Below are 14276 nucleotides of genomic sequence, written 5' to 3'. Positions count from 1 at the left end.
CTTTTAACTAGCTAACATAATATATTTTATCGCGTTTTTTCTGGCAAAGCTAACATATTTTCTTACATTTAGTCTACTTGCCTGGCTGCTTGTTGACTCATTCTCATGGTTAGTTGCTAGCATATGTCCACAAAGCATTTTTTTTACCTCAGTAGTGTGGCTGACGTAACATTTATACTCGCGTATCGCTAAAAAGGGATACTCAGTTAGATTGACTCACGTGCGGGAGAATTTCGTTGGACTCGGGATGGGATGGTGGGGGCGGCGGGGCTGGAGGTGTTGGCGCCGTGGTGGGCGGCAATGTGGGCCGCATCCTAGGCCGCGTCCCATACAGGTACTGGATGCCGCGCCGGTCGTCGTGGCTCAGCCTTAGCGGGTACGAGAAGGAGTAGTAGGCGGACATGATGGCTCCGGGCTCCTCCGAGTGAAGCAGGCCCAGGACGTGGCCAAACTCGTGAGCTGCCACCTGGAGGAGATCCGTACCTACGAAAGGATGTATGCCTGTTAGCGTGGTTGGTAGCATGTTTGTTAGCGTGCTAACTGTCCTGCCTCATGTCTTTTTCACGTGACAAATGCAATATGTCTATCAGCGTGTCTACCCGTACATCTACTTGTGCTTTTGCGTGTTTTTTCAGCACCCTTCGCGCCACAGATATCACATTCAATAACATTATTATTATTATCTATTATCAGTATTAAGAAATGATAAATAATGTTTTTCACCTCGAGGACAAAAAGGCTCCTGACAAGGGTCGCCAGGGAGCTAGAGCCTATCCCACCTGCCGGGCAGTAGGCGGGGTCCACCCCGAACTGGTTGCCAGCCAATCGCAGGGCACACAGAAACGAACAACCATTCCCACTCACAATCACACCTAGGGACAATTTCAAGTGTTCAATTAAACTACCACGCATGTTTTTCAAATGTGGGAGAAACTAAAGAAAATTGAAATTTAAATGAGCAATAGCGTAACTAGCATGGCTAATGTAGCAGCTGTTTATCTGACCCATGTGGTTTCCGAGCGTCCAGGCCTCGTCATAGTCAAAGTGGACGTCTCCTTGGCGATGAGTTTTGGGGAAAAAGGCGTGAGCCAGGATGCCGCCCGGGCCGTCGAAAGGGAGGCTGTCACCGTGCCAGTACCTGCGCATCAGCAAAAAAGAAAGCTTGTAATTGTAATTGTATGAATAGTTTTGGAATTTATAAGAATGAGGTTGCAATTTAAAAAAGAAAGGCCAAAAGAAAGAGTACATGAGCTTTATTATTCTGATTTGTTATTATGAAGAAATATAAAAAAACAATAAAAAGAATAAAGTTGGACTTTACAAGAAAAACATTTAAATATATGGTGCTATATCTTTTTTTCATCGAAAACAGCTTTAATTCTATAGCAAAATCATGTTAATTGTATTTGGTAAAAAAATTTAGCGTTTGAAGATAAAAGATCTTTTCTGAGAAAAAAAGTCAGAATTTTACACCAAAAAGTAAAAGACAAGTTATTTTTTTTTTATCATACTAGAAATACTCAATATTCAGAGTAAACAAAATAATAAAGTTATAATTCAGATAAAATGAAGTCTATCATGCTGCATGTGGCAAAAACATGAGTCACAGTTTACGATCACATGACGCCGCAGCCAGGAAGTGCTTACTGAGCATGGACGAGCGGAAGCAAAGCAGGTAAGCATTTCCACTGTTGGTTTTGCGCTACCTGGTGAAGTCGATGCGGATGTCGGCTTTGCCGGCGTGGACCTCGGTGAAGGTGAGCGGCGTCACGTCGCTCCAAATCTTCAGAGCTTCTCGAAACACGCGCCGCACCTTCTCCTCACCCATCTGCCAAGGAAAGCGCACGATCCTGACGAAACAAATAAATGCAGAAACCATGTGACCAATAGAGATTTTGAGGAAAAATGTTACCACACGAAAGATTAATCTATAAAATGAAATATAAACGTCATAATATTAGGAGAAAAAAGTTGTAATTTTATTTGGTAATCTGGGAGGAGGGTGTAATGACTTTAGAAAAAAAATAAGTAGTAATATTACAAAAATATTTTGAGAAAACTAAAAAAAATAAATAAATATTGCGAGAAGAAAGGCAGAATCATAGAAAAAAAGTTGCAATATTATGTTACTAGCAACAAAAAAATTAAGGAGAGTTATTTTTTTACTTAATACTCACTTGCACCCTCCTTTGTGTTTGTACATGTGTGGAATTTCTTTTCAAAGGAAACATCAAGCCTTCATGAGCTTTCAAAGTCTTAAGTCAAGCAGTCTTTCATTCTGGCTTGTTAACTGACTCGCCGGATAACTTGCCAACCAGCCACCTAACTCACTGTCTCACTTACGAACTTGCTGACAGTCTTGGATTACTTGCCGTCTAACACGTTAAATCCCTAACTCACTACTAACTAGCTGTCTAGCTTGCTGTTCACTCCCCGTGTAACTTGGCTAATTTGCAATCTAACTCATTGCTATTTAACTCATTAACTTCCCGTCTCACTTGTTGACATGCTCACCAACTTTCTGCTGTTTAACTCATTAACATCTCGCCTGTTGTCTCACTAACCAACTCACTGTTGAACTTTCTAACTTGTTGCCTAACTTGCGGTTGTCCAAGTCATTATTGGAGTCTAACTCACTATCTTAACTTGCTAACTTGTTGTCTAACGCCCTGTCAAATATTGATTACTTGCCAATTTCCAAACTCACTGGCTAGCTATCGAGCATGCTAACTCAATTCAACTTTCTGATGACTTGCTGCCTAACTCACAAACTCAATAGCACATTGTCGTTGTCAAAATAAATATTTAACTTGCTAACTTGTCCAATTCACTGTTTCGTTCTCTCATTACTTACCAACTGGCTGTCTTGCTGACTGAATAGTTTAACTCTCTAACTTGCTAACCTTTGGGAACTTGCAGTCTAACTCACTAACTCATCTAACTATCCCTCTAACTTGCTGCCCAACTTGTCTAACTAGCCAACTTGCTCTTAATTTCCAAACCAAGCCACCTGATCTGACAGAAAGAGCAAAACCTCCGCAAGCTTAGCATGCTAGCATGGCTAACCTGTAGGTGAGGTCGTTCTTATCCAGCCGTCCCCCGTAGAGGACAAAGCGTCTGTGTCGGTGTCCAGGCGGGAGGAGACGTCTCTGCTGGCCGCCGGGAACGCCGCAGCGGGGACGCTTCCCCGGCCTCCAGCTGCTGTTGGACAGCGCGACATCCTTGAGGAGATTGTGGACGTGAGGAAGCTTGACTCGTTTCTTCAGCTCGGGGAACTTGTCAGACACCTGCAGATTCACAAATTGAACTCAAGTCAAAGCATCTGATGCTGCAGCATGATCCAACTTTTACACAAACGGACAATCACTCGTCTGTCATATACACGTCAATCACGGGAACAAGGCATGGCATGACAAAAGCAAAGCATGTTTAAGCACTAAAAGTCACCACACTGTTATGTTTGAATTTTAATAATCATGTTTCAGCTAGTCAAAGTGATGTTTGGCTCACAATAGAGCCAGGGCAACATTTCAGTTCCGACAGGCATGTTTCAGCACTAAAGTTGAAATAGTCACAATCAGGTTTCTTCAGCACTAAATATTTCAGCGATTTCAATTCGAACAATCATGTTTCAGGTCTAAAAGTGATATAGCCACAATTATGTTTCAGCACTTACCAGCATGTTTCTGCACGAGTAGTAATTCACAGACTCACATATTTCAGGACGAACAGTCATGCAGTCCCATTCATGTTTCAGCAGAAATAATCATTTCAGCATTTGTCGTCAGAATCATGTTTCAGGAATAAATAACAGCCATGTTACACTTGAATGTTCCAAGCCATAGTCATGTTTCACTATCGGACATATTTCAGTCCGCAGGGTCATCATAGCTTAGCATTTGTCATGATCGTGTTTTAGGACTACTGGTGATATATTGTCACGTTTCAGTACTTACGATCATGTTTCAGCGCAAGTAGTCATACAGTGAGTCATGGTTCACCACAATTGATATTTTTCCCTTTTAACAGTGATGTTTCAGCACTATAATTCATAATCACAGGCACGTTTCTTCAACACAAACATTCAAATAGTCACAGTCATGTTTGACACCAGCGCAGAATATGAGTTAGCCGCTATCACATACAAAAAAATCAAAGTAGAACCTTGCCTAGTCCTCCGGACCCCCCTTTGATCATTTTTTTTGTGCTGGCGGTGTCTGGAGGCCCCAAAGACAAAGAACTAACCTGCAAAATCAAATCCAGATGGTCGGAAAAAAGTCTAATTTCCGCCCTTGCGTCCTCTCAGCATCTGGTTTAACACGTACAATGCTAGCCGCTGGCTTTTTATTAGCCATGATTTTACGTTTAAAAATGTTCTCAATTTATTCAACAGGTTGGTTGTTCTAAAAGTTAAATTCAAACAAATTGACTGGTTTGTGCTAAGAAGCTAGTTTCGTTTAGCATCTTGAGTAGCCGATTGCTAGCCGCTAGCTTGCCGTTATTTTATGTTTTTAAGCATACTGATATCACTTAATTGAAAAACTTGGTTGCTTTAAAATAACAAAAGAATTGGATTTATCTATGCTCACTAAGAAACTCGTTGCAGTTGGATTTTATTATTGGTTATATTCTAAGTTATTCAACAAATTAGTTTGGAGTGTCACATTGCTTTTTATTATGTGATATTTTTTGTTTTAATAATTTTTCATCGCCCGTGAAGTCATTCAAAAAATTTTATTTTTGCATGGTAGGAAGCTATCTTATCTTAGCATAAGCTAGCAATCTTGTGTTAGCATTTTTTAAATACATGTTCCTTTTTAAGCATTATGATTTCACGCGATTTATCGCATTTGTTGCCCAAAAAGTTGTGTTCAAACAATCGGCTCTCGGCTAACTTAGAAGCTAAGTTAGCATAGCATGTCAGCATGGACTGGACAGACCCAATGCATCTGTTTTGGCTGACTCAGCTGCTGTGTTCTTACCCGTGTTGACAGTGGCACGATGCCAGGCGACAATTAGCATGTCACTTTTCTGCTGAGTGAGCAAAAACGTCGACCAGAGTGATGATGTGTCGAAATGTTTTTTTTCGAGTTAATTTTTTCTAATCGTGTTATGGCATGCGAGTTGCAAAACAGCCAGTCTACGGAGCAAGACGAGACGTCAGGCAAGTCGGCACATGAATGCATCAAGAGTGTTCAAGTGCATCTGAACTGAATGAAAATTAAGGTCATGCGGGAAGTCTTGTGATTTTCCGGTGATATTGTGACTTTTTATTAAATAGGTTGGACGAAAATAAAAATGAAATTTAAGATAAAAGCATTTTGCTCTTATCTAACTGGCGTTTAGCGTTAGGTCCACAGCCAGTCACCTGGGATGACAGGAGGAGATTGATCAAACTACCTCTCTCATGTAACAACTACCATTGTAGATAATTGCAGGGACCTAACAACAAAACAAAATCATCTAAAAATGTCAATGAAAATGCCATAATCAGCAATTTAGCGAGCGGTCTACCACTGCAGTTAATTCCCCGTACACAAGAAACATCGGAAAACCCATCCATCATCTGTACCGCTTGTCCTCACGAGGGTCGCGGGGAGTGCTGGAGCTTATCCCAGCTATCTTCGGGCAGGAGGCAGGGGACACCCTGAACTGGTTACCAGCCAATTGCAGGGCACACAGAGACGAACAACCAGCCGCGCTCACACTCATACAGAGGGGCAATTTAGAGTGTTCAATCGGCCTGTCATGCATGTTTTTGGAATGTGGGAGGAAACCGGAGTACCCGGAGGAAACCCACGCAGTCACTGGGAGAACATGCAAACTCCACACAGGATGGCCGGAGCCGGGATTGAACCCACGCCCGATGCTGCCTCTCACTGTGAGGCCATCGTGCTAACCATTCGGCCACCGTGCCGCCCCATCGGAAAACCATCCATGCTCAATCTGCAAAGAAATCCAAATGGAGAATGTGGGCATTGATCCCACTACCGCTCACATGCAAAGCGAGCGCTTTAGCACTTGAGCTATTTCACCCCACATAATACGCAAATATTATCATTAAAATTCAAAAAATTCATCAACCACAAATGGGAAAACAGCTTGCGACGCAAATCAAAATAGAGAATGCGGGTATTGATTGAACTATCTCTAACATGTGAAAGCGAGCGCTCTACCACTTGCACAAATTCCCCACACATTTCCTGAGAATATCATCATCATTAAAATTCTAAACAATCGTCAAAAACGGAAAACCATCAATGCCCTGTCCGATCCCACGACCTCTCACATGCAAAGCGAGTTCTCTACCACTTGAGATAATTTCCCACACATTTCCAGGATATATCATCATCATGGAAAATTCTAAATAATCATCAAAAACAACCACAATCTGCAGAGCAAATCCAAATGGAGAATGGGGGTATTGATCCCACTACTGCTCACATGCTGAGCGAGCTCTCTACCACATGCGCTAATTCCCCAGACACTTTCCGAGAATATCATCATCATTGAAAATTCTAAATAATCATCAAAAACGGAAAAACATTACATAGTCTGCAAAGCAAATGCAAATGGACAATGTGGGCATTGATCCCACTACCTCTCACATGATGAGCGAGCTTTCTACCACATGCGCTAATTCCCCAGACACGTTCCGAGAATATCATCATCATTGAAAATTCTAAATAATCATCAAAAAAGGAAATATATGCACAGTCAGGTTGCAGAGCAAATGCAAATGGAGAATGTGGGGATTGATCCCACTACCTCTCACATGCAAAGCGAGCGCTCTACCACTTGAGCTAATTCCCCACACATAATATAAAAATATCATCATTAAAATCGAGATCATCATCAATCACAAATTGACAACTCAGATTGCAACGCAAATCAAAGTGGAAAATGTGGGCATCGATCCCATTACCTTTCACATGCTAAGCGAGCGCTCTACCCCTTGAACTAAGTCCCCATACAATTCAAAGGAATATCAACATCATTGAAAATTCTAAATAATCATCAAAAACGGAAAAATAACCACAGTCAGGTTGCAGAGCAAATGCAAATGGAGAATGTGGGCATTGATCCCACTACCTCTCACATGCTAAGCGAGCGCTCTACCACTTGAGCTAATTCCCCATACAATTCACGGGAATATCACCATCATTGAAAATTCTAAATAATCATCAAAAACGGGAAAATATCCACAGTCCGGTTGCAGAGCAAATGCAAATGGAGAATGTGGGCATTGATCCCACTACCTCTCACATGCAAAGCGAGCGCTCTACCACTTGAGCTAATTCCCCACACATTTCCAGAGAATATCTCCATCATTGAAAATTCTAAATCATCATCAAAAACTAGAAAATATCCACAGTCAGGTTGCAGAGCAAATGCAAATGGAGAATGTGGGCATTGATCCCACTACCTCTCACATGCGAAGCTAGCGCTCTACCACTTGAGCTAATTCCCCACACATAATATGAAAATATCATCATTAAAATCGAGATCATCATCAATCACAAATTGACAACTCAGATTGCAACGCAAATCACCTCTCACATGCGAAACGAGAACTCTACCACTTGAGCTAATTGCCCACACATCCCCAGGTTATATCACCATCATTGAAAATTGAAAATAATCCTCAAAAACGGAAAATCATTACATAGTCTGCAAAGCAAATCAAAATGGAGAATGTGGTTATTGATCTCACTATCTCTCACATGCTAAGCGAGTACTCTACCAATTGAGGTAATTCCCCGCACATTTCTGGAATATATCATCATCATTGAAAATTCTAAATAATCATCAAAAACGGAAAAACATTACATAGTCTGCAAAGCAAATGCAAATGGACAATGTGGGTATTGATCCCACTACCTCTCACATGCCAAGCGAGCGCTCTACCACTTGAGCTAATTCCCCACACAATTCCAGTGAATATCACCATCATTGAAATTTCTAAATAATCATCAAAAACGGAAAAATAACCACAGTCAGTCTGCCGAGCAAATGTAAATGGAGAAAGTGGGCATTGATCGCACTACCTCTCACAGGTTAACCGAGCGCTCTACCACTTGAGCTACTTCCCCACACAATTCCAGGGAACATCACCATCATTGAAAATTCTAAATAATCATCAAAAACTGAAAAATAATCACACGCTCTTTTTGATAAGCAAAACCAAATGGAGACTGAGCACATAGATCCCACTACCTCTAACATATGAAGCGAGCGCTCTACCACTTCAGGTAATTCCCCAGACACTTTCCGAGAATATCACCATCATTGAAAATTCTAAATAATTATCAAAAACGGAAAAATAACCACAATCAGTCTGCAGAGCAAATGCAAATGGAGAATGTGGGCATTGATCCCACTACCTCTCACATGCAAAGCGAGCGCTCTACCACTTGAGCTAATTCCCCACACATAATATGAAAATATCATCATTAAAATCAAGATCATCATCAATCACAAATTGACAACTCAGATTGCAACGCAAATCACCTCTCACATGCGAAACGAGAACTCTTCCATTAGAGCTAATTCCCCATACAATTCCAGGGAATATCAGCATCATTGAAAATTCTAAATAATCATCAAAAACGGAAATATATCCACAGTCAGGTTGCAGAGCAAATGCAAATGGAGAATGTGGACATTGATCCCACTACCTCTCACATGCAAAGCGAGAACTCTTCCACGTGAGCTAATTCCCCATACAATTCCAGGGAATATCACCATGATTGAAAATTCTAACTAATCATCAAAGACGGATGGAAAAATAACCACTGTCAGTCTGCAGAGCAAATGTAAATGGAGAATGTGGGCATTGACCCCACTACCTCTCACATGCAAAGCGAGCGCTCTACCACTTGAGCTAATTCCCCACACATAACATGAAAATATCATCATTAAAATCGAGATCATCATCAATCATAAATGGACAATTCAGATTGCAACGCAAATCACATCTCACATGCGAAACGAGAACTCTACCACTTGTGCTAATTCCCCACACAATTCCAAGGAATATCACCATCATTGAAATTTCTAAATCATCATCAAAAACGGAAATATAATCACAGTCAGTCTACAGAGTAAATGCAAACGGAGATGGAGAATATGGGCATTGATCCCACTACCTCTCACATGCGTTCTACCACTTGAGCTAATTCCCCACACACTAGACAAGAATATCACCATCATTGAAAATCCTAAATAATCATCAAAAACGGAAAAATAACCACAGTCAGTCTGCAGAGCAAATGGAGAATGTGGGCATTGATCCCACTACCTCTCACATGCTAAGCGAGCGCTCTACCACTTGAGCAGATTCCCCATAAAATTCAAGGGAATATCACCATCATTGAAAATTATAAATCATCATCAAAAACGGAAATATATGCACAGTCAGGTTGCAGAGCAAATGCAAATGGAGAATGTGGGCATTGATCCCACTACCTCTCACATGCTAAGCGAGCACTCTACCACTTGAGCTACTTCCCCACACAATTCCAAGCAATATCACCATCATTGAAAATTTTAAATAATCATCAAAAACGGAAAAATAACCACAGTCAGTCTGCCGAGCAAATGCAAATGGAGAATGTGGGCATTGATCCCACTACCCCACACATGCAAAGCTAGCGCTCTACCACTTGAGCATATTCCCCACACATAATATGAAAATATCATCATTAAAATCGAGATCATCATCAATCATAAATGGACAATTCAGATTGCAACGCAAATCACATCTCACATGCGAAACGAGAACTCTACCACTTGTGCTAATTCCCCACACAATTCCAAGGAATATCACCATCATTGAAATTTCTAAATAATCATCAAAAACGGAAATATAATCACAGTCAGTCTACAGAGTAAATGCAAACGGAGATGGAGAATGTGGGCATTGATCCCACTACCTCTCACATGCGAAGCGAGCGCTCTACCACTTGAGCTAATTCCCCATGCAATGCCACCCAATATCACCATCATTGAAATTTCTCAATAATCATCAAAAACGGAAAAATAACCACTGTCAGTCTGCAGAGCAAATGCAAACGGAGATGGAGAATGTGGGCATTGATCCCACTACCTCTCACATGCGAAGCGAGCGCTCTACCACTTGAGATAATTCCCCACACAATACACAAGAATATCACCATCATTGAAAATCCTAAATAATCATCAAAAACGGAAAAATAACCACAGTCAGTCTGCAGAGCAAATGGAGAATGTGGGCATTCATCCCACTATCTCTCACATGCTAAGCGAGCGCTCTACCACTTGAGCTAATTCCCCATAAAATTCAAGGGAATATCACCATCATTGAAAATTCTAAATCATCATCAAAAAAGGAAATATATGCACACGCTCCCTCTGATAAGCAAGACCAAATGGAGACTGAGCACATAGATCCCACTACCTCTCACATATGAAGCGAGCGCTCTACCACTTCAGGTAATTCCCCACACATAATACAAAAATATCAATAAAATTCTAAATCATAATCAACCACAAATGGAAAACTCAGCTGGCAACGCAAATCAAAGTGGAGAATGTGGGCATCGATCCCACTACCTTTCACATGATAAGCAAGCGCTCTACCACTTGAACTAAGTCCCCATAGAGTTCAAGGGAATATCACCATCATTGAAAATTCTAAATAATCATAAAAAACGGAAAAATAACCACAGTCAGTCTTCCGAGCAAATGTAAATGGGGAATTTGGGCATTGATCCCACTACCTCTCACATGGAAAGCGAGCGCTCTACCACTTGAGCTAATTCCCCACACAATTCCAGTGAATATCACCATCATTGAAAATTTTAAATAATCATCAAAAACGGAAAAATAACCACAGTCAGTCTGCCGAGCAAATGCAAATGGAGAATGTGGGAATTGATCCCACTACCTCTCACATGCTAAGCGAGCACTCTACCACTTGAGCTAATTCCCCACACATTTCCAGGGAATTTCTCCATCATTGAAAATTCTAAATAATCATCAAAGACGGAAAAATAACCACAGTCAGTCTGCAGAGCAAATGTAAATGGAGAATGTGGGCATTGATCCCACTACCTCTCACATGCTAAGCGAGCGCTCTACCACTTGAGCTAATTCCCCATAAAATTCAAGGGAATATCACCATCATTGAAAATTCTAAATCATCATCAAAGACGGAAAAATATCCACAGTCAGGTTGCAGAGCAAATGCAAATAGAGAATGTGGGCAATTGATCCCACTACCTCTCACATGCTAAGCGAGCGCTCTACCACTTGAGCTAATTCCCCATACAATCCAAGGGAATATAACCATCATTGAAAATTTTAAATAATCATCAAAAACGGAAAAATAACCACAGTCAGTCTGCCGAGCAAATGCAAATGGAGAATGTGGGCATTGATCCCACTACCTCTCACATGCGAAGCGAGCGCTCTACCACTTGAGCTAATTCCCCACACACTACACAAGAATATCACCATCATTGAAATTTCTAAATAATCATCAAAAACGGAAATATAATTACAGTTAGTCTACAGAGTAAATGCAAACGGAGATGGAGAATATGGGCATTGATCCCACTACCTCTCACATGCGAAGCGAGCGCTCTACCACTTGAGCTAATTCCCCACACACGACACAAGAATATCACCATCATTGAAAATTCTAAATCATCATCAAAAACGGAAATATATGCACAGTCAGGTTGCAGAGCAAATGCAAATGGAGAAAGTGGGCATTGATCCCACTACCTCTCACATGCGAAGCGATTGCTCTACCACTTGAGCTACTTCCCCACGCAATTCCAGGGAATATGACCATCATTGAAAATTCTAAATAATCATCAAAAACGGAAAACTTACCACAGTCAGTCTGCAGAGCAAATGCAAATGGAGAATGTGGGCATTGATCCCACTACCTCTCACATGCAAAGCGAGCGCTCTACCACTTGAGCATATTCCCCACACATAATATGAAAATATCATCATTAAAATCGAGATTATCATCAATCACAAATGGACAATTCAGATTGCAACGCAAATCACATCTCACATGCGAAACGAGAATTCTACCACTTGATCTTATTCCCCATACAATTGCAAGGAATATCACCATCATTGAAATTTCTAAATAATCATCAAAAACGGGAAAATATCCACAGTCAGGTTGCAGAGCAAATGCAAATGGAGAATGTGGGCATTGATCCCACTACCTCTCACATGCTAAGCGAGCACTCTACCACTTGAGCTAATTCCCCACACAATCGCAGGGAATATCACCATCATTGAAAATTCTAAATCATCATCAAAAACGGGAAAATATCCACAGTCAGGTTGCAGAGCAAATGCAAATGGAGAATGTGGGCATTGATCCCACTACCTCTCACATGCAAAGCGAGCGCTCTACCACTTGAGCTAATTCCCCACACATTTCCAGGGAATTTCTCCATCATTGAAAATTCTAAATAATCATCAAAAACGGAAAAATAACCACAGTCAGTCTGAAGAGCAAATGTAAATGGAGAATGTGGGCATTGATCCCACTACCTCTCACACGCTAAGCGAGCGCACTACCACTTGAGCTAATTCCCCATAAAAATCAAGGGAATATCACCATCATTGAAAATTCTAAATAATCATCAAAAACGGAAAAATATCCACAGTCAGGTTGCAGAGCAAATGCAAATGGAGAATGTGGGCATTGATCCCACTACCTCTCACATGCAAAGCGAGAACTCTTCCACTTGAGCTATTTCCCCATACAATTACAGGGAATATCAGCATCATTGAAAATTCTAAATAATCATCAAAAACGGAAAAATTACCACAGTCAGTCTGCAGAGCAAATGCAAATGGCGAATGTCGGCATTGACCCCACTACCTCTCACATGATAAGCGAGCGCTCTACCACTTGAGCTAATTCCCCACACAATCGCAGGGAATATCACCATCATTGAAAATTCTAAATCATCATCAAAGACGGACGGAAAAATAACCACTGTCAGTCTGCAGAGCAAATGTAAATGTAAATGTAAATGGAGAATGTGGGCATTGATCCCACTACCTCTCACATGCTAAGCGAGCGCTCTACCACTTGAGCTAATTCCCCACACAATCGCAGGGAATATCACCATCATTGAAAATTCTAAATCATCATCAAAAACGGGAAAATATCCACAGTCAGGTTGCAGAGCAGATGCAAATGGAGAATGTGGGCATTGATCCCACTACCTCTCACATGCAAAGCGAGCGCTCTACCACTTGAGCTAATTCCCCACACATTTCCAGAGAATATCTCCATCATTGAAAATTCTAAATCATCATCAAAAACGGAAAAATATCCACAGTCAGGTTGCAGAGCAAATGCAAATGGAGAATGTGGGTATTGATCCCACTACCTCTCACATGCTAAGCGAGCGCTCTACCACTTGAGCTAATTCCCCACACAATCACAGGGAATATCACCATCATTGAAAATTCTAAATCATCATCAAAAACGGGAAAATATCCACAGTCAGGTTGCAGAGCAGATGAAAATGGAGAATGTGGGCATTGATCCCACTACCTCTCACATGCAAAGCGAGCGCTCTACCACTTGAGCTAATTCCCCACACATTTCCAGAGAATTTCTCCATCATTGAAAATTCTAAATAATCATCAAAGACGGAAAAATAACCACAGTCAGTCTGCAGAGCAAATGTAAATGGAGAATGTGGGCATTGATCCCACTACCTCTCACATGCTAAGCGAGCGCTCTACCACTTGAGCTAATTCCCCATAAAATTCAAGGGAATATCACCATCATTGAAAATTCTAAATCATCATCAAAGACGGAAATATATCCACAGTCAGGTTGCAGAGCAAATGCAAATGGAGAATGTGGGCAAATGATCCCACTACCTCTCACATGCTAAGCGAGGGCTCTACCACTTGAGCTAATTCCCCACACAATTCCAAGGAATATCACCATCATTGAAAATTTTAAATAATCATCAAAAACGGAAAAATAACCACAGTCAGTCTGCCGAGCAAATGCAAATGGAGAATGTGGGCATTGATCCCACTACCTCTCACATGCGAAGCGAGCGCTCTACCACTTGAGCTAATTCCCCACACACTACACAAGAATATCACCATCATTGAAAATTCTAAATAATCATCAAAAAAGGAAATATATGCACAGTCAGGTTGCAGAGCAAATGCAAATGGGGAATGTGGGCATTGATCCCACTACCTCTCACATGCTAAGCGAGCGCAGG

The 14276-nt window shown here is 41.2% G+C and overlaps 1 protein-coding gene and 3 non-coding genes across 4 annotated transcripts in view; all 4 read right to left on the bottom strand.

The window, feature by feature from the left end:
• mmp11a (matrix metallopeptidase 11a) overlaps positions 1-14276 on the bottom strand; it is a 66432-nt gene that overhangs the window by 3221 nt on the left and 48935 nt on the right. Inside the window, exons 2-5 of the mRNA XM_088288738.1 lie at positions 3067-3287; positions 1707-1850; positions 1005-1138; positions 221-483 (exon numbers count right to left, since the gene is read on the bottom strand). Of these exons, the coding sequence (XP_088144864.1) occupies positions 221-483; positions 1005-1138; positions 1707-1850; positions 3067-3287 (762 nt within the window). The remainder of the gene's footprint in view (positions 1-220; positions 484-1004; positions 1139-1706; positions 1851-3066; positions 3288-14276) is intronic.
• Positions 6741-6813, bottom strand: trnaa-ugc (transfer RNA alanine (anticodon UGC)). The gene has a single exon. It is a non-coding gene; the product is annotated as a tRNA-Ala (tRNA).
• Positions 10900-10972, bottom strand: trnaa-agc (transfer RNA alanine (anticodon AGC)). Its single transcript has one exon. It is a non-coding gene; the product is annotated as a tRNA-Ala (tRNA).
• trnaa-agc (transfer RNA alanine (anticodon AGC)) lies at positions 13388-13460 on the bottom strand. Its single transcript has one exon. It is a non-coding gene; the product is annotated as a tRNA-Ala (tRNA).

This window comes from Idiotropiscis lumnitzeri, chromosome 1 (assembly GCF_059441095.1).
Source record: "Idiotropiscis lumnitzeri isolate Australia: NSW breed Sydney's pygmy pipehorse chromosome 1, RoL_Ilum_1.0, whole genome shotgun sequence".
Taxonomy (NCBI): Eukaryota; Metazoa; Chordata; class Actinopteri; order Syngnathiformes; family Syngnathidae; genus Idiotropiscis; species Idiotropiscis lumnitzeri.
The sequence above is the reverse complement of the archived record's forward strand: the minus strand, read 5'-3'. Positions and strand labels throughout refer to the sequence as shown.